Here is a 26,681-nt window from a genome sequence, read left to right on the forward strand (position 1 = left end):
CTCACCCAGCATGGGTATATGTAAAAAGACACCCCAAAACACATTCCCCAACTTCTACTGAATACGGAGATACCAGATGTGTGACACTTTTTTGCAGCCTAGGTGGGCAAAGGGGCCCATATTCCAAAGAGCACCTTTCGGATTTCACAGGTCAATTTTTACAGAATTTGATTTCAAACTCCTTACCACACATTTGGGCCCCTAGAATGCCAGGGCAGTATAACTACCCCACAAGTGACCCCATTTTGGAAAGAAGAGACCCCAAGGTATTCGCTGATGGGCATAGTGAGTTCATGGAAGTTTTTATTTTTTGTCACAAGTTAGTGGAATATGAGACTTTGTATGAAAAAAAAAAAAAAAAAAAAAAATCATCATTTTCCACTAACTTGTGACAAAAAATAAAAAATTCTAGGAACTCGCCATGCCCCTTACGGAATACCTTGGGGTGTCTTCTTTCCAAAATGGGGTCACTTGTGGGGTAGTTATACTGCCCTGGCATTCTAGGGGCCCAAATGTGTGGTAAGGAGTTTGAAATCAAATTCAGTAAAAAATGACGAGTGAAATCCGAAAGGTGCTCTTTGGAATATGGGCCCCTTTGCCCACCTAGGCTGCAAAAAAGTGTCACACATCTGGTATCTCCGTACTCAGGAGAAGGTGGGGAATGTGTTTTTGGGGTGTCATTTTATATATACCCATGCTGGGTGAGAGAAATATCTTGGCAAAAGACAACTTTTCCCATTTTTTTATACAAAGTTGTCATTTGACCAAGATATTTATCTCACCCAGCATGGGTATATGTAAAAAGACACCCCAAAACACATTCCTCAACTTCTCCTGAGTACGGCAATACCAGATGTGTGACACTTTTTTGCAGCCTAGGTGGGCAAAGGGGCCCATATTCCAAAGAGCACCTTTCGGATTTCACAGGTCATTTTTTACTGAATTTGATTTCAAACTCCTTACCACACATTTGGGCCCCTAGAATGCCAGGGCAGTATAACTACCCCACAAGTGACCCCATTTTGGAAAGAAGAGACCCCAAGGTATTTCGTGATGGGCATAGTGAGTTCATAGAACTTTTATTTTTTGTCACAAGTTAGTGGAATATGAGACTTTGTAAGAAAAAAAAAAAAAAAAATAAAAATCATCATTTTCCGCTAACTTGTGACAAAAAATAAAAAGTTCTATGAACTCACTATGCCCATCAGCGAATACCTTAGGGTGTGTACTTTCAGAAATGGGGTCATTTGTGGGGTGTTTGTACTGTCTGGGCATTGTAGAACCTCAGGAAACATGACAGGTGCTCAGAAAGTCAGAGCTGCTTCAAAAAGCGGAAATTCACATTTTTGTACCATAGTTTGTAAACGCTATAACTTTTACCCAAACCATTTTTTTTTTACCCAAACATTTTTTTTTTATCAAAGACATGTAGAACTATAAATTTAGAGCAAAATTTCTATATGGATGTCGTTTTTTTTTGCAAAATTTTACAACTGAAAGTGAAAAATGTCATTTTTTTGCAAAAAAATCGTTAAATTTCGATTAATAACAAAAAAAGTAAAAATGTCAGCAGCAATGAAATACCACCAAATGAAAGCTCTATTAGTGAGAAGAAAAGGAGGTAAAATTCATTTGGGTGGTAAGTTGCATGACCGAGCAATAAACGGTGAAAGTAGTGTAGGTCAGAAGTGTAAAAAGTGGCCTGGTCTTCAGGGTGTTTAAGCACTGGGGGCTGAGGTGGTTAAGGGTTGGATGGAATTTCAGCTTCCAGATGTGACGGGGAAGATACTGCAACACTGGCTGGGTAGTAGGGACCTTGGGGTGCAGGAATGCATGGGGGAAGAGAGAAAGTAACTCTTATAGAGCTCATGAAAAAAGTCTGGGCAAAGGTGAAATTGATCAGGGGTGTTGGTGGGGTAGGTGAGCTTTCCCCTGTTTGGAACAATAACTTGATGCCAGAATTAATTTCTCAGGAGTCCGGAATTGGGAATCCCATGGAGTAATGAGGATAGGTCAATTGATCGAGACTAATGTATTTAAATCATTTCAAGGCCTACAGCAGGAATTCAACATTCCTAAAGTTTGGTTCTATCAATATTTGCAATTGAGACACGCCTATGATGTCACAATGAAGAAGGGTTGCATTATAGCAAAAATGGATGTGGTCCACAAACTGGTTCTCCCAGCTGGAGGGAAGAGAGGTTTGATTTCACAGGTGTATACTCTGCTACTAGACAAATTCTTGGTAGGATTCCCTCTTATAAGGATGAGGAAATGGGAAAAGGATCTGGGGGACATATCTAAGGATCAGTGGGAGGATATACTGGAGGCAGTCCCCAGAGTGTCTGTAAGTGAACAGGGCAAGTTGTCACAACAATTTATCATCCACAGAGTCTATAAAACTCCAGTATTTTTACGTAAAATCGGTGTTAGAACTGACAACAAATGTCCAAAGTGCATGGAGGAAGGTGCTGATTTGCTTCATATGCTTTGGTCATGTCCAGTTTTAAGTAGTTTCTGGGATGAGGTGTTGACTTTGATCAATCGTAACTTGGAGTTGAGGGTGCAGAAGGACCCAAAGATCTGTGTGCTGGGATATGTGAAGGAGATTGGTGGGGGAGAGTCTGTCAAGGTGGCAGTTGGGAGACTATTGTATGTGGCCAGGAAGTTGATTGCTTTGAGGTGGATCCAGGGGAGTCCACCAACGATGGATGAATTTGTGAGAAAGGTGCATGATATGCTGACTTTAGAGAGGGGAGTGTTTGTTAGGAGAGGTTGTCCTCAGAAGTTTGAGAAATTGTGGAATGAATGGTTGTCTCACACTCATGTCGTAATATAGAAAGGTTTTGGGAATTCATGCTCTGATTCGTGGGGGGTGGGGGGGTCAGGTTGTTGGGGAGTGGGGGGGTCAGGTTGTTGGGGAGGGGAGGGGGGGAGTGGAGTGTTGGGGCTAAGTAATCAATAAATTCTGCAATTGTTTTTCTTTCTCTGCATCTATATTGTGTACAATGATTGATGGAGATGTACTAAGCATTTGGATATGTGATAATGTTTTATATATTTTTTGTACACGGAACGTGGGGGGGGGGGGAAGGAAAATGTGGACACAAATTGTCTTGTAATAAGCTAATTTTTATTTGAATAATAAAAACGATTTGATTGAAGACCATTTCAGGGGACTACCTCTTAAAGCTCATCAAGAGAATGCCAAGAGTGTGCAAAGCAGTAATCAAAGCAAAAGGTGGCTACTTTGAAGAACCTAAAATATGACATATTTTCAGTTGTTTCACACTTGTTTGCTATGTATATAATTCCACATGTGTTAATTCATAGTTTTGATGCTTTCAGTGTGAATCTACAATTTTCATAGTCATGAAAATAAAGAAAACTCTTTGAAGGAGAAGGTGTGTACTGTACATTATGCTGAGTTGACAAGTATACCGGCCGCACCCAGCCATTGTTATTCTTCAGCGCACTTTCTCTTTGCTCTCTTTTCCATTTCCCAATGTTTTGGGGCCTTCCCAAATTAATAAAAAATAAATAAATAAATAAAGGAAAAGAAACTCCTCCTCCTCCACCATTGCTTCCACCTACACCACCACGTCTACCGCCTCCTCAACCTCCTACTCCAGTTTGTCCTCCGCCTCCTAGTACAAGCTTTAAATTTTTTATATTCTATGTTATTTTAAGTCATTTCCCTATCCACATTTGGTTTGCAGGGTAATTGTCCAGATCTTACCCCCATTTTGCTTCTTTTTGCAGCCCCCTAGCCCTTACCATGACTATTTTACAGCCATTTTAGTGCACCAAATTTCTGGTCCCCATTGACTTCAAAGGGGTTTGGGTTCGAGTTCGGCTCAACTTTGACCCGAACTTGACCCGAAGTTCGGCCAAACCCAGCGAACCTGAACATCTACGGGTCCGCTCATCACTAATTGTTAAGTCCTGGAACAGATAACCTATGGATCCATATTCAGATCTAGTATAGTGATGTGCAAAAAGTATATGTAGTAACCCCACTAGATGTAAGATGCAAAGATAATATTTTAGCGACATGTACAGCAATGCAATACTGTCAATGGTGCAAAATATGCATTATGCATGGTGTGAACAGGACCTAACTGCATTTTGAAATAAAGTTGTACAAATAATCTGGGCTCACAAAAGGTATTATATTCTATAGCATTACACACAGAGCAGATGTAAAAAGCTGCAAAACAAATGCATAAAAAAAATACAGTTGGGTAATAAAGGTACCCATGGCGGTACCACAAACTTGATGAATCCATCCAGAAATTGAGCGTATCTGCCTATATAGGGAACTTAGATTGTGAGACCCATTGGGACAGCGAGATGCTAATGTCTGTAGAGTGCTGCAAAAGATGTCAGCACTATATGAGTGAGCAAAATATAACATTTTAGATGTCTTTTACATAAAAAATCATCAACTCTACCAGCTATGCTATAAGGGAATTTTTAAAAATACAAAAAAACTGTGAAATGCAATATATACATGACATATAGTAGTGTTGTATTATTATTAAGGATCCTTAATAATGCCTGAGGAGACCCCTGGGAGCTTGATTATCTGTAATGGTAAGTCCAGTCTATTCTCCTACTACATTTGCAGTCCATCCAATTTCACATGTAGTTATACCAGTGTGCCATAAGAGGGCGATATAGTACCGCTGAAACTTAATGCGCTTCATGTTTGGCACAGTTACATACCATTTCCCCATTAATAATTAAGATGAATTCATTAATTACAATGCACACTTGAAATGTTAATGATGTTACTTCACTGCTAGTTTTGGAATCGTGTCTGAATGTCATTCAGATTGCCGGCATCGAGAAGACCTACAAGGTGCCCCAGATCCTATTTCTTCCTTTGGTTACTGGTGCACTGAAGAGAACACAGGTTTAAATCTATATCCTTTCTACCCTGGGAAGGGTTTTCTTCTGCCCTCCTTGTCGACCACTACTGAGTACGAGCCGCCAAGTGGGGTAGAAGAAGAGAAGTGATGACCACCCTAATAACATTTCTGGCCAATGACTTTAGATGTCAAACTAAAATGAGTATCTTTATTACACCAGTGACTACTGCCCCCTAATGGTCAGGCTATGAAGAAGTTTGTATCTTGAATTGACCTTTACTATGTCTTGTGGGTCCCATAATGTACTACAGTGAAGCTTGAGTGAAGGACATGCTGATGATGTTCTCCAGAACCTCCTGTGGGGGATGAATGACATCACATGCATAAGCTATGGTCATGTCCAAACCATCAACGAACCCAACATTTAACCCACGAAAGATCTCCCTGAGCAGCAGATACTGGACATATCCATGGAAGTCACTGAACCGCTCCATGTCGATGTCCATGTCCCGGGCATTCTCCTCCTTGATGATCACCTTGGTCCTGGGGCTACGGATGAAGAGCCGCTCTACAGCCTTACGGACGTTAATGGCCGACCTGATGAAGACTCGTAGTGGGAAAGGCCTGAAGTGCTGTCCTAAGGTGAGGACAATGATTGTGTTTTCTCCTCCACCGACCTGGTCGATCTGCCGGGCCATGTATGCGTCCTCTTTGATGGAGTAGAAGGTTTTGCTGACAAATGGAAAAGTGTGTTTCTTCCACTGGATGTAGATAAACTTTTCCTGGTTTATTGCTAGAAGAGTCTTCTGCCAAGATTGCATCTCATCTTCTGTGTGGTTAAAATAATCTACAACTAAAAAGATAAAATAAGAGAGATAGATGGAAATACAGATAGATAGATAGATAGATAGATAGATAGATACAGGGGTGCACCACCAATGAGGCGAGGTGAGGCGATTGCCTCAGGCAGCTTGAAGTAGGGGCAAGAGGGGGGCAGCGGAAGGGGAATTATATGTTTCTGCGGTATGGTATTGGGAAGCACAGTGGGCACAGTATGTGGCGCTGTATTACCCTATATGTTTTAAAAATGTAATGGGGTGCACCGCAGTATTTCAGCGAAAATGGAGTGCCAGCGGCTGAAGAGGCGATCCACCAACCTCTTTTTATTTTCTAGATAGATAGACCGATAGGAGATAGATAGATAATACTAAGATGGAATACTCACTCTTAAGATTCTCAGCAAAGTGCCGTATATACTGCCGCACTGTGGAGTCCCCCATAAGAAGCAGTTTTTTCCCCTTCAGGAAGTCTTTCAGTTTGTCATTGTCCGTGAATGGCGACATCCGGCAGTGGACGGGATTCCACACATTGTGATGGAAATATCCGCTTGGGATCGGGTAATAGGACCCCAGGCCGCATCTCTCCGTCGGTGACAATATTTTTTCTATAGAAAAAACAAATATATATTGATTTCTGCTGATGTTGATGATCCATAGAAAATCAATAAAGAAAATAAACTTTGGCACTCCTTGAGATTTGTTTGATGTATTGTGCTTATCTTTATTTGGTTTTCATATGCAAAACAACTTTTAGCGGGTACATGTGACGTTTCGATCCTAACTGGACCTTTTTCAAACACTAGTTACCATGGAAAGAAAGAATGTAGATGGTAGCAGTATTCATTTATATTAGTTCAGACGATGCTGCAATCTTCAGATTAAAAAGGGCAGAGTCTGCTTAAAAGGGCGGTGAAGAATTTTCCTGCCATTACGACACACACATTCTGGGAAGACACGTGAAGAATGTTCTCATATGCTGCTATTCTACCTGCAGAACTGGCTTGGATCCTCATCCATGGAATTATTTATATGTTCCATAAACATGGCTGACCTAATTCCCTTTGCAGCTGCTGAAGGCCAACTGGAATCCCAATGTAATAGATAATAATAGGGAGCAAAGAGCGAGCTGCACGATGCCCAGAGGTAGGTGTACGTGTACTTACGGCCACAGTTCAGGACAGTTACTCGATCTAAAGCCTTAGAAATTTCCATGCCGATATTGGACCTAAAAAAAATAATAATCAACGAACAGTATAAGAAAAATATAGTAAAAGATTCCACAACCTACATCTACATTTCAAGGCGAGATCCACCATATTCATAACACAGTTACGGCATGGGATGTGCAGACTTTTGCAAAGGCCTCTCAATCCCCATAAAAGGTCTCATATGGAGTCCTAATCTGGACTATTTAACATTTTCACAGGTTCCCAATTCAAAATTTTGTTTAAGAGCCGCCGAACCCATCATAATAATAGCAACATCCGATGTGAAATAGGGAGTGGCCTAACAGATGGGGGTGTTGCCTCCAAATGAGGTGCGGTCTGCAAACAGGAACATGGTTTGTGCCATATTCTCCTTCTCCCCGATCCCAGATTGGAAAAGGTGGCAAGTATGATCAATAAGGTATGGGGAATGGCCTGATGGACAACAGCAGATCACGCTGATGATGGAGACCTGCTGTTGTCACCCACCATGTGCCTGGACCGTTGCTAAGCAACAACTCAAGCAATTTCAAGCCGATATCTTATTATGGAGAAAGAGCATAGCATTCAGACCCCATGGGTTCAGGGAAACATCAACTGATGTATGTTAAGCCAGTAGGGCGTGTATACTTTTTTTAATCCATTACACCTCGTGGTCACCTGTTGATCAGTAGCCGCTCCACCCTCGCTCAGATACGAGTGGTCTCGATTGACGGAGTTCATGTGGGTCAAGGCCTCGCACGGGTAACGCTTCGGCTTGACGCAGTAGAAGGCCTCGCGGTCTCTCTTGTCCACGTAATGGCAGATTTCCTTTTCCGTGTCCAACTCAAAGCCGCATTCGCTGTTCTCGTACTCCGTGGCGCTCGTGAAGTTTCCCGTGTACTTGATATTGGCAAAGCCCTGGTTTCCTCGCCCTCCATAGGGCAGAGGCAGCCTCGCTGGGGTGCATTAGTAATATAGATAAGTGTACAGACCCTGCCCAGAAGAGGGTGAATTTTACCAGGTAGGTCCCGTCCTTAGAGTCTGTGATGCTCCCGCTGGCGCTGCTGTTTGTATCGGGTGAGTATATTCTTGCCCTCAGGTAGTCTCCACCGTACGGTTTCCTGTTCCCCAAGTAGTCGTAGGCCGTCACCTTCACCTGCAGCTGGTCGCCGACGCAATACTCATCTTTGGGGTCGATGATGGCAGTCATGCTTTTTTCCGGGCTGGTCGCTTCATCGATGTCATCGATCGTCACCTGGGGAATCTGCTTGTCGATCTTGTCGAAGAGCTCTTCAATTTCGTCATCCGTTTCCATCGGGCGGGGCGAATCAAGGGGGGCATTGCGTGACTGACAGTTACACAACTGGAGCATGCTTATTTTGGAGATCTGAAACAGGAATGCAAAAACGTCACCATTTAAAAATCCTCGGAACCCAAAAATATTAATTTTGGTGGCAATTTTGCATATGTTTCTGGCTAATTTCGAGGGACAATCCCAAGAGGGTGGAACGGCTGGGAGATATGGTTGTAGATGTAATGGCAAAATTGCAATTTAAAAGAAGTGTCCCATGCTGCAGTCTACGATGTTTGAAGGGAACCCATCAGCAAGCAGGCTTCTTATTTTATAAATTAAATAAACCCCTCCCCTTTCTAGACCTCTCAGCCATTCAGTGAAGCTAAAACTGGGCTCATGACACCTAAGAATATGGAAATGTCCCAATACTCAATATTCAGGAGAGAGGGGGCTCATTTCCTACAGTTCCCAGCATATTATGGTGACCCCCACACCCTTCCCCCGGTACAATTTTTGGTGTTTTTAACCTAAATCGCTCCAATATGTCCAAATCCCTTGTACCGAATTATATAATTCTGTCTGCCTGCAGCCACCACTAGGGGGAGCTCAGGAGAAAATGCATTAGTTCAATGTATAAAAAGTATACAGTGAGCTCCCTCTAATGATGTCTGCAGGTATTACATCTTCTATAATGTAACCCTGTGCCTATGGAGGGGATATGGAGCCTTGTCACCATATCAAATTTTTGGGCCCTGGAGGTACCTGCACTTTTTTCTGGTTAAAAACACCAGAAGAACAGATGTCAGGACTGCCACCACCAGCACCGTTCTCATGGAAATCGTCATTTTCCTCCGTCCCGACATCTCCTGGAAAACAAGAAGCTGGAATATAATTGTGTAGTGGAAGAACCCTGACATGTGGATAGCGTACCTCATGATTGCATCTCTTGACACTGGACCAGTAGTTCAGTGGGCCCTTTCATAGTGGCACCAGTATCAGGCTGGGGGCCCATGGGTATCTTCTGCACCCAGCTGCTATACAAAAGTTCTGAAGAGATGTCTTACCTGCTCAGTATTTTGGAGCTTCACATAGGATAGGAGCATCTCTAGTCCACGACGACTGCAGTCACTGACATTGGGAGGGACCTCCAGGAAGGAGAGACAAGAACTATTGACAAAAACCTGCAAATATTCTCTGATCAGTTGGAGAAGGGAGACTTCAGGAGATGCTTTCGATTTCAGGATATTTCACACACCAAAATCTTATTTACCCCCTGGTTTCCTTTATATTCTATGGCTCCTGAGATAGGATGCAATTTAGTGGAGATCACAGATGCTCCCCCTCCATGGTGCCCTCCACAAATGCTCCCCCGCCATGGTGCCCTCCACAAATGCTCCCCCTCCATGGTACCCTCCACAAATGCTCCCCACCATGGTGCCCTCCACAAATGCTCCCCCTCCATGGTGCCCTCCACAAATGCTCCCCCGCCATGGTGCCCTCCACAAATGCTCCCCCTCCATGGTGCCCACCACAAATGCTCCTCCTCCATGGTGCCCTCCACAGATGTTCTTTCTCTATGGTGCCCTCCACCATGGTGCCCTCCACAAATGCTCCCCCTCCATGGTGCCCTCCACCAATGCTCCCCCTCCATGGTGCCCTCCACAAATTCTCCCCCTCCATGGTGCCCTCCACAAATGCTCCCCCTCCATGGTCCCCTCCCACAGATGTTCTTTCTCCATGGTGGCCCTCCACAAATGCTCCCCCCTCCATGGTGCCCTCCACAAATGCTCCCCCTCCATGGTCCCCTCCACAGATGTTCTTTCTCCATGGTGCCCTCCATAGATGTTCTCCCTCCATGGTGCCCTCCACAAATGACCCCCCTCCATGGTGCCCTCCACAGATGTTCTTTCTCCATGGTGCCCTCCCACAAATGCTCCCCCTCCATGGTGCCCTCCAGAAATGCTTCCGCTCCATGGTGCCCTCCACAAATGCTCCCCCTCCATGGTGCCCTCCACAAAATGCTCCTCCTCCATGGTCCCCTCCACAGATGTTCTTCCTCTATGGTGCCCTCCACAAATGCTCCCCCCTCCATGGTGCCCTCCACAAATGCTCCCCTCCATGGTGCCCACCACAAATGCTCCTCCTCCATGGTGCCCTCCACAGATGTTCTTTCTCTATGGTGCCCTCCACCATGGTGGCCCATCCACAAATGCTCCCCCTCCATGGTGCCCTCCACAAATGCTCCCCCTCCATGGTGCCCTCCACAAATTCTCCCCCTCCATGGTGCCCTCCACAAATGCTCCCCCTCCATGGTCCCCTCCACAGATGTTCTTTCTCCATGGTGCCCTCCACAAATGCTCCCCCTCCATGGTGCCCTCCACAAATGCTCCCCCTCCTTGGTCCCCTCCACAGATGTTCTTTCTCCATGGTGCCCTCCATAGATGTTCTCCCTCCATGGTGCCCTCCACAAATGACCCCCCTCCATGGTGCCCTCCACAGATGTTCTTTCTCCATGGTGCCCTCCACAAATGCTCCCCCTCCATGGTGCCCTCCACAAATGCTCCCCCTCCATGGTGCCCTCCACAAATTCTCCCCCTCCATGGTGCCCTCCACAAATGCTCCCCCTCCATGGTGCCCTCCACAGATGTTCTTTCTCCATGGTGCCCTCCACAAATGCTCCCCCTCCATGGTGCCCTCCACAGATGTTCTTTCTCTATGGTGCCCTCCACCAATGGTGCCCTCCACCATGGTGCCATCCACAAATGCTCCCCCTCCATGGTGCCATCCACAAATGCTCCCCCTCCATGGTGCCCTCCACCAATGCTCCCCCTCCATGGTGCACTCCACAAATGCTCCCCCGCCATGGTGCCCTCCACAAATGCTCCCCCTCCATGGTGCCCTCCACAAATGCTCCCCCCTCCATGGTCCCCTCCACAGATGTTCTTTCTCCATGGTGCCCTCCACAGATGTTCTCCCTCCATGGTGCCCTCCACAAATTGATCCCCCTCCATGGTGCCCTCCACAGATGTTCTTTCTCCATGGTGCCCCTCCACAAATGCCTCCCCCTCCATGGTGCCCTCCCACAAATGTTTCCGCTCCATGGTGCCCTCCACAAATGCTCCCCCGCCATGGTGCCCCTCCAACAATGCTCCCCCTCCATATGCTAGCGCATATGCAAGACGGCCTAAGAGGTGCTTCTACAAGAGGAATAAATACTTGAACACAGTTTCGTACGTACAACCATCATTGAATGCAGCGACAGGTCTACTAAGATGCCAACAATTTACTCTGCTCAACCATCTCACATAATAACTACTTGCTGAACAGGTCAGGCCGTAGGTGCGCAACCACCTGACACAATCATTGCGCACTCTATACGAAGCAGTAAGCAGACAATGTTATATACTACAACGATACCGCTGACCTTAACAGTGACAATATAACTACCTGTTATCGCTGCATTGTACATGTGGTACTATTCCAAAGAGTAACAACCTAAATCATTTAATAACACTATAACAAGAAAGCATGCATCCTTAAGGCTCTGCATTAACTCCTCCTATACTGCGGTGGAACATTTTAACGGATTTTTTTCAACAGAGCCCTGCCAAGGCTGTCTTCATTGAACCTGCCCATAAAAAAAAAAAAATAGCCAATGGGGATTTCCACCGGTGTCCTCCAAAGTATCTGACAACTATACAAAACCCCTTCAGGGGTCCTAACTATATATGTATCTAAAACTATCAATCTTTTATATATTCACTTAATACTGCTATTGTAGAAAAGAAAAATGTGTATAATTAAAACTATTGAGACTAAGGCGAGAGGTTTATCAGTTTTAACACAGTATATGGCAGTAAAGAAGATATGTGCTTTATGTTGTACACTGTGTTTGATAATAATGCTGCATGTTAAAAAAACGGAGCGGTGTGTAGTTTTCTTATTCTTATAATATCAACACTCCCATATATAATCTTTTTGTATATTCCCTTTGCACCCTATATGTTATTGCGGTGCATAGTGTAATGTGTTGCTGGTAACAGCAACAATATTTTCTGGGGGGTGGTTATTATCGGGGTGGTTATTATTGGGTGGTTATTATGGGGGTGGTTATTATGGGGGTGGTTATTATGGGGGTGGTTATTATGGGGGTGGTTATTATTGGGGTGGTTATTATGGGGGTGGTCATTATGGGGGTGGTTATTATGGGGGTGGTTATTATGGGGGTGGTTATTATTGGGTGGTTATTATGGGGGTGGTCATTATGGGGGTGGTTATTATGGGGGTGGTTATTATGGGGGTGGTTATTATTGGGTGGTTATTATGGGGGTGGTTATTATGGGTGGTTATTATGGGGGTGGTTATTATGGGGGTGGTTATTATTGGGTGGTTATTATTGGGTGGTTATTATGGGGGTGGTTATTATGGGGGTGGTTATTATGGGGGTGGTTATTATTGGGTGGTTATTATGGGGGTGGTTATTATGGGTGGTTATTATGGGGGTGGTTATTATGGGGGTGGTTATTATTGGGTGGTTATTATGGGGGTGGTTATTATTGGGTGGTTATTATGGGGGTGGTTATTATTGGGTGGTTATTATGGGGGTGGTTATTATGGGGGTGGTTATTATTGGGTGGTTATTATGGGGGTGGTTATTATTGGGTGGTTATTATGGGGGTGGTTATTATTGGGTGGTTATTATGGGGGTGGTTATTATGGGGGTGGTTATTATTGGGTGGTTATTATGGGGGTGGTTATTATGGGGGTGGTTATTATTGGGTGGTTATTATGGGGGTGGTTATTATGGGGGTGGTTATTATGGGTGGTTATTATTGGGTGGTTATTATTGGGTGGTTATTATTGGGTGGTTATTATTGGGTGGTTATTATGGGGGTGGTTATTATTGGGTGGTTATTATGGGGGTTGGTCATTATTGGTGGGTTGGTTATTATGGGGGTGGTTATGTAGTGGGGTGGTCATTAGCAGTGTGATTCAGCGGCGATATTGATCGTTTGATGTACTATCACCTACACACTTGTAATCCACTACTCTTACTATAACAGTAGTCCGTTCAGTGCTTTATTTTATAGCACTATGTTGTTAATAAACACTGTTTTCAAGGGACGAACAGTGTGTTATTATTATGTGATATCACCCCCCCCCCCCCATATATAGCCTTTTAATGTATTGACATTTGCAGCCTGTTTAGACTTGCGGTGTATGACGCTCCCCTGACGAAGCCGTAAGCAGCGGTGAAACATGTCGAGAAGGGGGAGTGTTTGCTGTTGTATTTTAGACAGGGAATAGCAGAGGGCACTGAACGGACCACTGTTATACTGACAGAGTAGCGGATTACAAGTGTGTAGGTGATCAATCTCGCCGTTGAATCACACTGCTAATAACCACCCCCAGAACATATTGTTGCTGTTACCAGCAGCACATTACACTATACACTGTGATACCATATAGGGTGCAAAAAGTGACTATACAAAAAGGTTATATATGGAGGTGTCGATATTATAATAATAAAAAAAAACTACCCACTCGCTCCGTTTTCAACAAGCAGTAACACAGTGTTACAACAAAAGCACATATCTTAGTACTGCCATATACTGGTGTAAAAACTGATAACCCTCTGCTTAGTCCTCATAGTTTTAATTTTACACATTTTTTATTTTCTATAATAGCAGTTTTAAGTGAATATAATAAAAGATGTACAGTAGTTTCGTTCGATCCGGCCCCGCCCGCAGCTGGCAGGTTGCAGGAACCAAATCCGCACAACCGCCCATGCTGTCACGCTTGTGTTGTGTGTTCGATTCCGCGCCCGCCCGCAGCTGACAGGTTGCAGGAACGAAAGCCGCACAACCGCCCATGCTGTCACGCTTGTGCTTTTTGATTGGCTGCTGGGACCGCCGATGTCCCGGCAACCAGTGACGTCACAGGTGCGGCACCTCCCCTCTTCCCGCCCGCTGTTTGAAATAACAAATCCACGTGTGTAGCAGCGGGGCGGGAGGTCGGGACTCAGGAGTCCAAGAAGAAAAAAAAAAGAAGAGGAGCAGAAGCCGGCTACAGCGGAGGCAAGTGTTGCACAACGCTGATGGGGGACACAATGGGGAACGCTGACATTGCTGTGCTGCGCTGATGGGGACACAAGCTGCTGAGGACACATACTGATGGGGATATTGCTGTGCTGCTGGGGACACTGCTGATGGGGACTTTGCTGTGCTGATGGGGACATTGCTGTTCTGATGGGGACACCGTTGATGAGGACACGGGTGTCCCCATCAATGGTGTCCCATCAGCACAGCAATGTCCCCATCAGAGGTGTCCCCATCAGCGATGATGGGCACACTGCTGATGGGGACAATTCTGTTCTGATGGGGACATTGCTGGGGACACCGCTGTTTGGCACACTGCTGATGGGGACATGGGTGTCCACATCAATGGTGTCCCCATCAGGATAAGCAATGTCCCCATCAGCGGTAACCCCATAATCGATGTCCCCATCAGCACAGCAATGTCCCCATCAGAGGTGTCCCCATCAGCGGTGATGGGGACACATGCTGCTGGGGACACCGCTGACAGGGACATTGCTGTGCTGATGGGGATGTTGCGGTGGACACTGCTGATGGGGACATTGCTGTTCTAATGGGACATTGCTGGGGACACCGCTGATGGGGACATGGGTATCCCCATCAGCGGTGACCCATCATCGGTTTTCCACATCAGCACAGCGGCGTCCCCATCAGCAATGATGGGGGACGCTGCTAATGTGGAAACTGCTGATGTGAACATTGCTGTGCTGATGGGGACATTTGCTGAGGACACCGCTGATTGGCACACTGCTGATGGGGACAAAGGTGTCCCCATCAATGGTGTCCCCATCAGTACAGCAATGTCCCCATCAGCGTCCCATTCTGATGGGGACATTGCTGTTCTGATGGGGACCACCACTGATTAGGGACACGGGTGTCCCCATCAACCGCGTCCCCAAAGGCAGTGTCCCCATCAGTGGTGTCCCCATCAGCTGCTAATGGGGGACTCCGCTGAATGGGGACATTGCTGTTCTGATGGGGTACATCATTAATGGGGACATTGCTGTGCTGATGCTGACATTGCTGTTCTGATGGGGACATTGCTGTGCTGATGGGGACACCGCTGATGGGGACATTGCTGTGCTGATGGGGACACCGCTGATGGGGGACATTGCTGTGCTGATGGGGACAACGCTGATAGGGACACGGGTGTCCCCATCAATGGTGTCCCCATCAGTGGTGTCCCCATCAGCACAGCTATGTCCCCAACAGCAGCGTCCCCATCAGTGGTGTCCCCATCAGCACAGCAATGTCCCCAACAGCAGCGTCCCCATCAGTGGGTGTCCCCATGATGGGAATATTGTTTTTCTGATGGGAATATTGTTTTTTTGATGGGAATATTTTTTTTTTTATGGGAATATTGCTTTTCTGATGGGGACATTGCTGTTCTGATTTGGCCATTGCTGTTCTAATGGGGACACCGCTGATAGGGACACGGGTGTCCCCATCAATGGTGTCCCCATCAGCCGCGTCCCCAACAGCAGTGTCCCCATCAGTGGTGGCCCCTATCAGCTGCTAATGGGGACTCCGCTGATGGGGACATTGCTGTTCTGATGGGGACATCGTTGATGGGGACATTGCTGTGCTTAAGGGTGACACGGCTGATGGGGACATTGCTGTGCTGATGCTGACATTGCTGTGCTGATGCTGACATTGCTGTGCTGATGGGGACATTGCTGTGCTGATGGGGACATTGCTGTGCTGATGCTGACATTGCTGTGCTGATGCTGACATTGCTTTGCTGATGCTGACATTGCTGTGCTGATGGGGACATTGCTGTGCTGATGGGGACATTGTTGTGCTGATGGGGACATTGCTGCGCTGATGGGGACATTGCTGTGCTGATGCTGACATTGCTGTGCTGATGGGGACATTGCTGTGCTGATGGGGGACATTGCTGTGCTGATGGGGACATTGCTGTGCTGATGCTGACATTGCTGTGCTGATGCTGACATTGCTGTGCTGATGGGGACATTGCTGTGCTGATGGGGACATTGCTGTGCTGATGGGGACATTGCTGTGCTGATGCTGACATTGCTGTGCTGATGGGGACATTGCTGTGCTGATGGGGACATTGCTGTGCTGATGGGGACATTGCTGTGCTGATGGGGACATTGTTTGTGCTGATGCTGACATTGCTGTGCTGATGGGGACATTGCTGTGCTGATGGGGACATTGCTGTGCTGATGCTGACATTGTTGTGCTGATGCTGACATTGCTGTGCTGATGGGGACATTGCTGTGCTGATGGGGACATTGCTGTGCTGATGGGGACATTGCTGTGCTGATGGGGACATTGTTGTGCTGATGCTGACATTGCTGTGCTGATGGGGACATTGCTGTGCTGATGCTGACATTGCTGTGCTGATGGGGACATTGCTGTGCTGATGCTGACATTGCTGTGCTGATGCTGACATTGCTGTGCTGATGGGGACATTGCTGTGCTGATGGGGACATTGCTGTGCTGATGGGGACATTGTTGTGCTGATGGGGACATTGCTGTGCTGATGGGGACATTGCTGTGCTGATGCTGACATTGCTGTGCTGATGCTGACATTGCTGTGCTGATGGGGACATTGCTGTGCTGATGGGGACATTGCTGTGCTGATGGGGGACATTGCTGTGCTGATGGGGACATTGCTGTGCTGATGGGGACATTTTTTGTGCTGATGGGGACACCGCTGATAGGGACACGGGGTGTCTTTGCGTTGTTTTGCTAAAGTTTTTTCTCTTTTGTTCTCAGTCATATCATGCTGATTACAAAAACGATCCATGTAAAATATATACATTTAATTTAATACATAACTGATTTTTTTTTTCCGGCCCCCGAATACTTGTAAAATCTTCAATGTGGCCCTCCTGTTGAAAAGTTTGGAGACCCCTGATCTAAGCTAATAGATAAGAGACTGGGCTGCAGTCACATCATGCCATTAACCATCTCAGACTGTACTGCTATAAGACTTGTTTACAGTGTAGATTATTGTCCGCATTACGGACAAGGATAGGACTGTTCTATTAGGGGCCAGCTGTTCTGTTCTGCAAAATACGGAATGCACGCAGACAGCATCTGTGTTTTTTGCAGACCGCAAAACACATATGGTCGTGTGAATGTAGCCTTAGGCCTCATGCACACGACCGTTGTGTGCATCCGTGGCCGTTGCTCCGTTTTCCGTGATTTTCTGCGAACCCATTGACTTTCAATGGGTCCGTTGAAAACTCGGAAAATGCACCGTTGTTCATCAGCGGCCGTGATCCGTGTTTCCTGTCCGTCAAAAAAATAGGACCTGTCCTATTTTTTTGACGGACAACGGTTCACGGACCCGTTCAAGTCAATGGGTCCGTGAAAGAACACGGATGCACACAAGATTGGCATCCGCGTCCGTGATCCGTGGCCGTAGGTTACTTTCATACAGACGGATCCGAAGATCCGTCTGCATAAAAGCTTTTTCAGAGCTGAGTTTTCACTTTGTGAAAACTCAGATCCGACAGTATATTCTAACACAGAGGCGTTCCCATAGTGATGGGGACGCTTCTAGTTAGAATATACTACAAACTGTGTACATGACTGCCCCCTGCTGCCTGGCAGCACCCGATCTCTTACAGGGGGCTGTGATCCGCACAATTAACCCCTCAGGTGCCGAGTTAATTGTGCATATCATAGCCCCCTATAAGAGATCAGGGGCTGCCAGGCAGCAGGGGGCAGACCCCCCTCCCTCCCTAGTTTTAATTTCATTGGTGGCCAGTGCGGCCTCCCTCCCTCTATTGTATTATTTTCATTGGTGGCACAGTGTGTGGCCCCCTCCCTCCCTCTATTGTATTATTTTCATTGGTGGCACAGTGTGCGCCCCCCCCGGCCCACCCTCCCCTCCCTCTATTGTATTATTTTCATTGGTGGCACAGTGTGCGGCCTCCCCTCTCCCCCCCCGATCATTGGTGGCAGCGTAGAGTTCTGATCGGAGTCCCAGTTTAATCGCTGGGGCTCCGATCGGTAACCATGGCAACCAGGACGCTACTGCAGTCCTGGTTGCCATGGTTACTTAGCAATATTAGAAGCATCATACTTACCTACTGCACTGTCTGTGACCGGCTGGGAGCGCCTCCTACTGGTAAGTGACAGATCATTAAGCAATGCGCTGCACAGACCTGTCACTTACCAGTAGGAGGAGCTCCTGGCCGGTCACAGACAGCGCAGCAGGTAAGTATGATGCTTCTAATATTGCTAAGTAACCATGGCAACCAGGACTGCAGTAGCGTCTTGGTTGCCATGGTTACCGATTGGAGCCTCAGCGATTAAACTGGGACTCCGATCGGAACTCCCCGCTGCCACCAATGATCGGGGGGGGGGAGAGGGGAGGCCGCACACTGTGCCACCAATGAAAATAATACAATAGAGGGAGGGGGCGCCGCACACTGTGCCACCAATGAAAATAATACAATAGAGGGAGGAAGGGGGGGGCCGAGGGGGGTCTGCCCCCTGCTGCCTGGCAGCCCCTGATCTCTTACAAGGGACTATGATACGCACAATTAACCCCCCTCAGGTGCGGCACCTGAGGGGTTAATTGTGCGGATCACAGCCCCCTGTAAGAGATCGGGTGCTGCCAGGCAGCAGGGGGCAGTCATGTACACAGTTCTTAGTATATTCTAACTTGAAGCGTCCCCATCACCATTGGAACACCTCTGTGTTAGAATATACTGTCGGATATGAGTTTCACGATCTAACTCATATCCGACAGTATAATCTAACATAGAGGCGTTCCCATGGTGATGGGGACGCTTTCAAGTTGAAATATACCATCGGAAACTCAGATCCGATGGTATTATAGGGACTCCTGACTTTACATTGAAAGTCAATGGGGGACGGATCCGTTTGCAATTGCACCATATTGTGCCAACGTCAAACGGATCCGTCCCCATTGACTTGCATTTTAATTCAGGACGGATCCGTTTGGCTCCACACGGCCAGGCGGACACCAAAACGACTGTTTTTTCATGTCCGTGGATCCTCCAAAAATCAAGGAAGACCCACGGATGAAAAAACGATCACGGACCAACGGAACTCCGTTTTGTGGACCGTGAAAAAATACTGTCGTGCGCATGAGGCCTTAATCAGATTTTTTTAAGCTGTAGCTCCTCCTATACTATTAATCAGAATTAGATGTAGCTCCTCCTGCACTATTAATCGGATTTTTTAAGCTGTAGTTACTCCTGCACTATTAATCAGATGTTTACAGTGGAAAACCCCTTTGATTTAGTTCCTAACTTATTATTACGGCCTCTCTATAATAAATAAGGAAATTAATTTGCAGAGCTGAATACGTTCTTCATCTGAGATTAATCCAAACAAGTAAACCTGCCTTGGACAAAGGTTATGTCATAAAATGCTCTAAACTGCCGTGTGTTTTATTACTATATCCCATATAAGGTCCAAAATATTTATTGCTTTTATAAGTGTGCAGTAAACCATATCCTGCGTCACTGCTGACATTTTTCTCACCTGCACATGGAAAATGTAATGGGTGGTTAGAGCTATATGCCCGATATACATACATAACAGCCTACCAAACAGGCAAATAACCACATGGAATAAAATGTTTATTGAAAAATAAATACAAATAACATAGTAGTCATATTACAGGGTAAGACAGAGCATAGCCCCGCTCAGCTGCTGCAAGTAAGGCTACTTTCACACTAGCGTTCGGAGCGGATCCGTCTGATGTTTCATCAGACGGATCCGCTCCGATAATGCAGACGTTCGCATCCGTTCAGAACGGATCCGTCTGCATTAAAACTTCGAAAAATTTTCTAAGTGTGAAAGTAGCCTGAGCGGATCCGTTCAGACTTTACATTGTAAGTCAATGGGGAACGGATCCGCTTGAAGATTGAGCCATATGGTGTCATCTTCAAGCGGATCCGCCCCATTGACTTACATTGTAAGTCTGGACGGATCCGCTCGCCTCCGCACGGCCAGGCGGACACCCGAACGCTGCAAGCAGCGTTCAGGAGTCCGCTCACTGAGCGGAGCGGAGGCTGAGCGCTGGCAGGCGGATGCATTCTGAGCGGATCCGCCTCCATTGAGAATGCATTAGGGCCAGACGGATGCGTTCAGGGCCGCTCGTGAGCCCCTTCAAACGGAGCGCACGAGCGGACACCCGAACGCTAGTGTGAAAGTAGCCTTAGGAGATACACAAGGTCCGAAGCCGGACCAGTATATACAGATCTGCCTATTCTAACAGGACACATAAACATTATGTCCAATGATTAGTAAAGATCATATAAAGTGACCGACTAACACACATCAATGGACGCCGCACTATATATATATATACGAACAGGGAGCAGTCAAAGTGATATAAAATACAGCAATATGAACAGGGACGTGGCTGGAGTGGCCGACCACTATACCACAAATGAACTAATAACTGTGGCAGTTCGTACAGAAAATGGTTAAATATCCATGATGATGCCCTGTGTCAGGCAAGACTATCGACGTGCGTTTTACCACGAAGCTGGCTCCGTCAGGATTTTTTTTATATATTGAGGGGTTCTCAGTCTATGGGTTATCGGGTGTGTTTGGTGGGCTACTGAGTTCAACCCGACCCCTATAACTGGTTGTCATGTTCTGAGGTTTTCACTCGTTACCCCCCACCATATACATACATATAACATGCTACGATGTGCACCCCCACACATACTATCTACCTATCTATCTATCTTGTATCTATGTATCTATCTATCTATCTATCTATCTATCTATCTATCTACCTATCTATCTATCTATCTTGTATCTATCTATCTATCTATCTATCTATCTATCTATCTCATATCTATCTATCTCATATCTATCTATCTATCTATCTATCTATCTATCTATCTATCTTGTATCTATCTATCTTGTATCTATCTATCTTGTATCTATCTATCTTGTATCTATCTATCTCATATCTATCTATCTATTATCTATCTCATATCTATCTATCTATCTATCTATCTATCTATCTATCTATCTATCTATCTCCTATCTATCTATCTATCTATCTATCTATCTATCTTGTATCTATCTATCTTGTATCTATCTATCTTGTATCTATCTATCTATCTCATATCTATCTATCTATTATCTATCTCATATCTATCTATCTATCTATCTATCTATCTATCTTGTATCTATCTATCTATCTTGTATCTATCTATCTTTTTTATTTTTCTACCTGTCTGCGCCGCTCTTCCCTATAACTGTTGCTTCACCCTCTTAGTTTCTATCCCTATCGGCTGATTTTACTACATTTATACATTTTACTTTGGTACAGGACAACGGATGTCAGCAGAAAAAACAACAATGTCAGTGGTGGCGAAACTATGGCACGGGTGCCAGAGGCGGCACCCAGTTAAATTGCCGTGTTGGCACTTTGCAATAAATAAGTGGGTTTTGGGTTTCAGTCTGGGCACTCAGTCTCTAAAAGGTTTGCCACCACTGCCCTATATAATCGGCACTGTGATGGGCTGGACACAAATCACATTTATCGAAACTAGTGTTGATCGCGAATATTCGAATAACGAATATTAATCGCGAATATCGCAACTTCGCTAATTCACCAATATTTCGAATATAGTGCTATATATTCGCTATATCGAATATTCGTCATTTTTTTACATCTGAAAACATGATTCCTCCCTGCTTCTTTCTTGTGGGTCAATGAGTCATTGGCCCACAAGCAACTTAAGCAGGAAGGAATTATGTTTTCATATGGAAAAAAAAATTACGAATATTCTAAAAAACTAATATATAGCAATATAGGGAATATATTCGTTATTTAGAATATTCGCCTTTTGTTTTCCAATCTGTACAGTTGATCGCATACTCCTCCTCGACAAGCGTCCCCGTCACCATGGGAACGCCTGTGGGTTAGAAAATACCATCTGATCTGAGTTTTCCCTGAGATCGTGAAAACTCAGATCCGATGGTATATTCTAACCCACAGGCGTTCCCATGGTGACGGGGAGGAGTATGCCAAAGTGGACTAACAGTACAGATTAAAAAAAAAAAAAGACGAATATTCTAAATAAATATATTCGCTATATTGCTATAACTTTGTTTTTTTTAGAATATTTGTCATATTCGTAAAATACACATATAGACTGCAATTTAGCTAATATAGTGCTATAGTATTTTTTTTAATAGTGTAAATTTTTTAAGTTTAGAAGAGACAAAAAAAATTTGACTATAAAAAAAAAGATTATAGCACTATATTAGCTAAATTGCAGTCTATATGTGTATTTTGCGAATATTCACTATATTGCTATAACTTATTTTTTAGAATATTTGTCATATTCTAAAACAAGAATATATAGCAATATAGCGAATATTCGTAAAATACACATATTAGTCAATAGCCTTATACAGTTAAAAAAATAAAAATAAAAATCGCAATACGCGAATAATTAAATCGCATATTTTTCGCGATAAATAGAATAATGACGAATATTTGACGAATATAAGATGAATATTCAATCGAATATTTGCGAAATATCGCAAAATTGAATATTGCAACCTCCCGCTCATCACTAAATTCGAAACAATCTATTATGACATTTCTAAAGACTCAAAGTTAAGTCTATTTTATTGTCGACACCGTAAAACCTACAAGACACACCGAGAATCGGAATTTCATGTCTCTCTCAAACCCATGGCGTGACTTGTGACTACTATCTTTATTACATGCTTTTTTTCAGTTTAACCCCTTCTTGCAATGGTAAGAGGTATAAGTGAAGGTGGGAATGTTCTTGTTTCACCGCCGATCGTCCTCGTCAACCGTGAACCATGTAAATAACTTTTTTCTGTTACATTGCACCATTATAACCTGTTTATAAAAATCTAAATTTCTATGTACCAAAAGGGCAAAAAACTGTAAAAACTGTACACAGCTCTGACGATGAAACTGTAGGATTGTTAGGGTCGTTGGCATGAAAATGACTGTGTAAATATATACAGTATATATAGAGTATATAGGAGAGTATATAGGAGAGTATATACAGTATATATAGAGTATATAGGAGAGTATATACAGTATATATCGAGTATATAGGAGAGTATATACAGTATATAGGAGAGTATATAGGAGAGTATATACACTATATATCGAGTATATAGGAGAGTATATACAGTATATAGCGAGTATATAGGAGAGTATATACAGTATAGATAGAGTATATAGGAGAGTATATACAGTATAGATAGAGTATATAGGAGAGTATATACAGTATATATAGAGTATATAGGAAAGTATATACAGTATATATAGAGTATATAGGAGAGTATATACAGTATATATAGAGTATATAGGAGAGTATATAAAGTATATACAGTATATATAGAGTATATAGGAGAGTATATAGGAGAGTATATAGAGTATATATAGAGTATATAGGAGAGTATATACAGTATATATAGAGTATATAGGAGAGCATATACAGTATATATAGAGTATATAGAGTATATAGGAGAGTATATGCAGTATATATAGAGTATATAGGAGAGCATATACAGTATATATAGAGTATATAGGAGAGCATATACAGTATATAGGAGAGTATATACAGTATATATAGAGTATATAGAGTATATAGGAGAGTATATACAGTATATATAGAGTATATAGGAGAGTATATACAGTATATATAGAGTATATAGGAGAGCATATACAGTATATATAGAGTATATAGAGTATATAGGAGAGTATATACAGTATATATAGAGTATATAGGAGAGTATATACAGTATATATAGAGTATATAGGAGAGCATATACAGTATATATAGAGTATATAGAGTATATAGGAGAGTATATACAGTATATATAGAGTATATAGGAGAGTATATACAGTATATATAGAGTATATAGGAAAGTATATACAGTATATATAGAGTATATAGGAGAGTATATACAGTATATTAGTAATATATAGGAGAGTATATAAAGTATATACAGTATATATAGAGTATATAGGAGAGTATATAGGAGAGTATATAGAGTATATATAGAGTATATAGGAGAGTATATACAGTATATATAGAGTATATAGGAGAGCATATACAGTATATATAGAGTATATAGAGTATATAGGAGAGTATATGCAGTATATATAGAGTATATAGGAGAGCATATACAGTATATATAGAGTATATAGAGTATATAGGAGAGTATATGCAGTATATATAGAGTATATAGGAGAGCATATACAGTATATATAGAGTATATAGGAGAGCATATACAGTATATAGGAGAGTATATACAGTATATATAGAGTATATAGAGTATATAGGAGAGTATATACAGTATATATAGAGTATATAGGAGAGTATATACAGTATATATAGAGTATATAGGAGAGCATATACAGTATATATAGAGTATATAGAGTATATAGGAGAGTATATACAGTATATATAGAGTATATAGGAGAGTATATACAGTATATATAGAGTATATAGGAGAGCATATACAGTATATATAGAGTATATAGAGTATATAGGAGAGTATATACAGTATATATAGAGTATATAGAGTATATAGGAGAGTATATACAGTATATATAGAGTATATAGGAGAGTATATACAGTATATATAGAGTATATAGGAGAGCATATACAGTATATATAGAGTATATAGAGTATATAGGAGAGTATATACAGTATATATAGAGTATATAGGAGAGTATATACAGTATATATAGAGTATATAGGAGAGCATATACAGTATATATAGAGTATATAGAGTATATAGGAGAGTATATACAGTATATATAGAGTATATAGGAGAGCATATACAGTGTATATACCCATGTTTTTACAGTAAAGATAGACAGTAACTACTCCATTCATCTTCTGATCATCCCTCTAAGGATCATCTCTGTTTACACCTCTATGGATACAAATTAACAATCCTGATAATAATAACATCAATAATCATTCAGATCCCTTCCCTGGGTGGATTACCTGAGCTCCGCTCCTCAGCCCAGTTCTCCTCTCTCGCTCCTGGCTGACATGTCCGCCTTCTTCCCGGTCACTGCTCTCTACCTGGATGCACAGGGCTTGTACTTTGTATATTATTATCAAGTCCAACCTGCTCAGGCAGCAGAGTTTACGTGTCCTGAAGATCACAGGAGGACTCGATCATCACAGAAAGACGCTGCTTAATAACACGGGAGAAGATTTAAAGGAGATGCAAGCCTTCACACACCTCCCACGAGAAGAAAAAGACATGTGCTGTAATAAGGACTATAAATTACACCGTACAGAAAACAACACCTAGGCACCAGAGGACTTACAGGGTGTGGGCATTGTCCAGCCAAGGACCCAAAATAATCTGGAATTAACATAGAGTGTTTGAGGACTTGCATCATTTAATTTACAGAACATGCCGACAACTGTGAAGATGTTTGTTTGTTTGTTTTTTATCTTGAAGCAAACAACAACTAGGACAAAAATAACAGAAAAAGTCAATGTGCAGAACTATTCACCCCCCCTACAGTCAGTACTTTGTAGAGCCGCCTTTTGCGGCAATCACAGCTCCAAGTCGCTTTGGATAAGTCTCCATGAGCTCGCCGCATCTTACCACTGCCCATTCCTACTTGCAAAACTGCTCCAGCACCTTCAAGTTGGATGGTTTGCTCTGGTGAACAGCAATTAGAGATGATGAGAGAATCGAAGCTGATGTAGTGGAATTCTATCTGAATTTCAGAAAAAATTTGATTCGCACCGAAGCCGAATTTCCTCCCGCTTCGTGGTAACGAATCACATTTTTTCCTAAAATGGCCGCTGCATGTGTGAGGACATGGAGCAAGGAACTCTGGGAAGGCGGGATCACCCGGATTGACATGCATGCAGCCAATCAGCAGCCAGCCAGCCCTGTGATGTCACAGCCCTATAAATAGCCTCAGCCATCTTGGATTCTGCCATTTTCCAGTGTACTTAGTGCAGGGAGAGGCGCTAGGGACAGTGCTAGGAAAGACAATTTATATGTGCAGAAAAAGTGATTTACCAGTGCAGGGAAAGATAATTCAAGGTGTAGGGAAAGGATAGGGAGGATTCATTCCACAGCGTTTATGTAGAACAGGGTCCAATAGGGAGGTTACAGTCTGGGTAATAGGAACAATCCTATTACACCTTGCTGCACTGACTGCCATTATACTGCTCTGTAATTCCAGCAAACCGTTCTTGTTATTAGGGTGCAAGTGCTGAGTGATACGGGAATTAACAGGGTTTATTACAAGGAAATATTTCTACGTCTTATTTGCCCTCGTGCGGTGCAGTTATATGTTCTAAAGCATTTTTTGGCTTTTATTAGTGGGAAGAAAAGAACTTATTAGCCGTTATGTGGTGAAGTGCGAAAATTAC

The 26,681-nt window shown here is 43.7% G+C and overlaps 1 protein-coding gene across 1 annotated transcript; it reads right to left on the reverse strand.

Moving 5' to 3' along the window:
• Nucleotides 1-4,524: 4,524 nt before the first annotated feature.
• On the reverse strand, nucleotides 4,525-25,524 carry LOC121008380 (NXPE family member 4-like). The gene is given in 9 exon segments (XM_040440882.1): nucleotides 4,525-5,727; nucleotides 6,100-6,318; nucleotides 6,877-6,938; nucleotides 7,579-7,601; nucleotides 7,603-7,824; nucleotides 7,826-8,287; nucleotides 8,957-9,060; nucleotides 9,259-9,375; nucleotides 25,281-25,524. Coding segments are annotated over 6 exon segments (1,521 nt in total). The 5' UTR covers nucleotides 8,273-8,287; nucleotides 8,957-9,060; nucleotides 9,259-9,375; nucleotides 25,281-25,524; the 3' UTR covers nucleotides 4,525-5,179.
• Nucleotides 25,525-26,681: the final 1,157 nt, after the last annotated feature.

Source organism: Bufo bufo, chromosome 7, assembly GCF_905171765.1.
Source record: "Bufo bufo chromosome 7, aBufBuf1.1, whole genome shotgun sequence".
Classification (NCBI taxonomy): domain Eukaryota; kingdom Metazoa; phylum Chordata; class Amphibia; order Anura; family Bufonidae; genus Bufo; species Bufo bufo.